Source organism: Nomascus leucogenys, chromosome 24 (assembly GCF_006542625.1).
Source record: "Nomascus leucogenys isolate Asia chromosome 24, Asia_NLE_v1, whole genome shotgun sequence".
Lineage (NCBI taxonomy): Eukaryota > Metazoa > Chordata > Mammalia > Primates > Hylobatidae > Nomascus > Nomascus leucogenys.
Genome location: NC_044404.1, coordinates 13,828,610 through 13,832,390, shown reverse-complemented (window position 1 = coordinate 13,832,390; position 3,781 = coordinate 13,828,610). Strand labels below are relative to the sequence as shown.

Below are 3,781 nucleotides of genomic sequence, written 5' to 3'. Positions count from 1 at the left end.
AATGAAGTTATGAGTGAGCTACAAAATGGAAAATTAAGAACTCACATTGATAAAACCTCAAACACATCTCAGAATAAATTCAAGCTTTTTAGCTTAACATCTATATCTTTATCAACTTTTTACTACAGAAGGGCCCATTAAACACTTTATAAATAAAATTTATTTATGTAATAAAATTCAATGTTCTATGCTAAATGCAGAGAATTTTATAGTCCACGGCATGATCTACAGTTACATTATCACCTTTCTTTCACAATGCTTACATTACTTCGTAATTATAATCATTTTAAGCTATTAATACAAAACAGAACACTTCTTCAAATTAAGTTACCTTTTGCTGTAAGTAGCAAAGACTGCCTTCCTGCACCAAACAAAGAAGCGACTCTTGAAATACTGGGTGGAATTTCTTTTTTTTTTTTCTTTTTTTTTTGAGACGTTGTTTTGCTCTTGTTGCTCAGGCTGGAGTGCAATGGCACCATCTCAGCTCACCACAACCTCTGCCTCCCGGGTTCAAGCAGTTCTCCTGTCTCAGCTTCCCGAGTAGCTGGGATTGCAGGCAAGTGCCACCACACCCGGCTATTTTTTTGTATTTTTAGTAGAGACGGGGTTTCGCCGTGTTGGTCACGCTGGTCTCGAACTCCCGACCTCAGGTGATCCACTCGCCTCGGCCTCCCAAAGTGCTGGGATTACAGGGATGAGCCACCGCGCCCAGCCGTAATTTCTTCATCCAACATAGGACCGATGCGCTGGCAGATTTGCAATACATGATCAGGAGCCACATCTTTACTGGGCAAGACCAATTCCTCGTAGCTCCTGTTGTGCTGGTTGCTCTCCCAGTCCAACCCCTTCGGCAACAACTGGCACTGCGCCAGCTCCGGCACCAGTACCTGGGCCGCTCTCCAACATGAGCCCGCCGATAGGTACCGGGCGATGAGGAAGTACAGCTCCGACTCCGCGATAGGCACTGGGCGCTGGGCAGACAAGGGCTCTGCCATGGTCGGGCACCGGGCGGGAGGCGGGAGCCAGCGATCCAGCGAAGCGTGTAGGCCCTGCCGAGGCCTGACCGGGCTGGCGTTCCTCTCCTCAGGTGGGCGCCACCACGGCCATCCATTTCCATTTTTAGATATACTTTTGTTGCAGAGACACGTACGTGATAGTGCCATCAGCATAAGATTTTTTTCAGCCAGGCGCAGTGGCCCACGCCTGTAATCCCAGCACTTTGGGAGGCTGAGGCGGGCAGATCACGAGGTCAGGAGTTCGAGAGCAGCCTGGTCAACATGGTGAAACCCCGTCTCTACTAAAAATACAAAAAATTAGCCGGGCGTGGTGGTGCGTGCCTGTAATTCCAGCTTCTCAGGAGACTGAGGCAGAAGAATCGCTTCAACCCGGGAGGTGGAGGTTGCAGTGAGCCAGGATGGAGCCACTACACTCCAGCCTGGGTGACAGAGCTAGATTTCGTCTCAAAAAAAAAAAAAAGATTTTTTTCATCATATATGATTTTTAAAATTAATATCCATATTAATTTTAGGGGCATTAATTGCAGATTTTCAGATTCTGTTGGGTGCATTTAGAAGAGTAATGTAATCATTTATTTTAAAAGGTCAACATTTACACTATGCTGGGTGTAAAGTTGTATCTTGTGCAACTATTTGAACTTGTGCTGAGGAATTTTCTTTTTTTTTTTTTTTTTGAGATGGAATCTTGCTCTCTCGCCTAGGTTGGAGTGCAATGGTGCCATCCTGGCTCACTGCAACCTCTGCCTCCCAGGTTCAAGCTATTCTCCTGCCTCAGCCTCCCTAGTAGCTGGGTCTACAGGCGCCTGCCATCACATTGGCTAATTTTTTTGTATTTTTAGTAGAGACAGAGTTTCACCATATTGGCCAGGCTGGTCTCAAACTCCTGACCTTGTGATTTGCCTGCCTTGGCCTCCCAAAGTGCTGGGATTACAGGTGTGAACCACCGTGCCTGGCCGTGCTGAGGAATTTTAAATCTAAGTTTTAAAGTGTGCAGAGAGGGTACATAATTTTTCAAGATTATTTTTAAATATATGTAAGCAAAATAAAAATTTGAAGCCCACTGGGGTAGAGAATGACTGTGACATAGTTTCATATATATTAATTTTCATACAATACTTATGAATTAGTTACCACAGCCAAATCCTGCCATAATCCTATAAATGAAGTCCAAAAAATGCAATTGTTTAAGATATTAGGTAGCACGATTTGAAGTTGACAGAATGGAAACAGGAGCTGGGGGAATAATGGTAGCCAACTTCCAATTGGATTTTACTGGGTTAATGTTCCTTTTTCCATAGAGAAAACTGAGGCATGTATGGAGATGTTGCTACCTTCCCAAGGCCAGGGAGGAGCCAGGATTTGGCTCCGGAGTCTGTGCTTTTAATTCCTGCACAATGCAGACCTAGGGGGTGTAAAATAGTGCAGTTCATTTGGGTGCTAAATGCAAATTAGTACAACTACTAATGAGATTGGTTATTGTTCCATATGTTTATCCACCATATGCATTTTCTCTTTGAAAGGTCTGCTCATATCTTTTGTCCAGTTTGTTCCTAGATTGTCTTTTTATTATTGATTTGTCAAAATTTAATACATGTCTATATCCTTTATATGCTGCCACTTATTTGTGGTTATGTGTATGCAAATATACCCCCAATTTATGGCTTGTTTTTCACTTTCTTTATGGTATCTTTTGATGAACATAAATTGTTAATTTTAATGTAGCTCAATGTGCCAAGTTTTTCTTTTAAGTCGTGTAAAAAACTCTTACCTTATCTCTAGGTCATAAAAATATTCTTTCATATTTTATTCTGAAGTTTTAAACTTTTATGTCCTACTTTTAAGTTGTTAATCCACTCGAAATTGATTTTGTATGTGGTGTGAGTTAAGGGTTCAATCACCCCCATCCCCACCCCAGGTGGCTAACCATTTATCTCAAGATTAGTTTCATAGTACATCTTTTACTCATGGAACTGATAATAGCTCCCCTTCATGTATAAGGTTTGCAAATAATTGGGGGTCTAGTCTGTTGCATTGATTATTATTATTATTATTATTATTATTATTATTTCAGATGGAGTCTTGCTCTGTCGCCCAGGCTGGAGTGCAGTGGTGTGGTCTCAGCTCACTGCAAGCTCCGCCTCCCTGGTTCATGCCATTCTCCTGCCTCAGCCTCCCGAGTAGCTGGGACTACAGGTGCCTGCCACCATGCCTGGATAATTTTTTTTTTTTTTTTTGGATTTTTAGTAGAGACGGGGTTTCACCGTGTTAGCCAGGATGGTCTCGATCTCCTGACCTTGTGATCCGCCCGCCTTGGCCTCCCAAAGTGCTGGGATTACAGGCGTGAACCACCGCGCCCAGCCACATTGATTATTATGTCTGTAACTGCATCAATATCATACTGTTTTACTTACCATAACTTCATAAGTTTGATGTGGGATTAGGCAAAAATATTTCCATTTGTTGCCTGTGTATAAAAGTACAATTGATGTTTGTATATTGTGTTTTTTTTACCCCTGAGACACAGCCTTGCTCTGTCACCCAGGCTGGAGTGCAATGGCATGATCTCAGCTTACCGCAACCTCTGTCTCCTGAGTTCAATCAATTCTCCTGCCTCAGCCTCCCGAGTAGCTGAGATTACAGGCACATGCCACTACACCCAGCTATTTTGTTTTGTATTTTTAGTAGAGACAGGGTTTCACCATGTTGGCCATGCTGGTCTCGAACTCCTGACCTCGTGATCTGCCTGCCTTGGCTCTTATTTGCAG

General features: G+C 43.1%; 1 protein-coding gene across 1 annotated transcript; it reads right to left on the bottom strand.

Annotated features, from left to right (window-relative positions):
- Positions 1–317: 317 nt before the first annotated feature.
- LOC100582422 (bromodomain and WD repeat-containing protein 1-like) lies at positions 318–1,099 on the bottom strand. The gene is made up of 2 exons (XM_003274264.4): positions 704–1,099; positions 318–406 (listed from the first exon to the last, which is right to left on the bottom strand). The coding sequence occupies exons 1-2, from the start codon at positions 993–995 to the stop codon at positions 318–320; spliced, it is 381 nt and encodes a 126-aa protein (XP_003274312.1). The 5' UTR covers positions 996–1,099.
- Positions 1,100–3,781: the final 2,682 nt, after the last annotated feature.

Bases quoted from the DNA above. Each gene is read 5' to 3' on its own strand.
- LOC100582422 (XM_003274264.4), bottom strand. From the start codon at position 995: ATGGCAGAGCCCTTGTCTGCCCAGCGCCCAGTGCCTATCGCGGAGTCG. The intron at 407-703 runs GTGGCTCATCCC...AAAAAAAAAAAG, and splicing joins AGAAATTACGGCTGGGCGCG to AAATTCCACCCAGTATTTCA.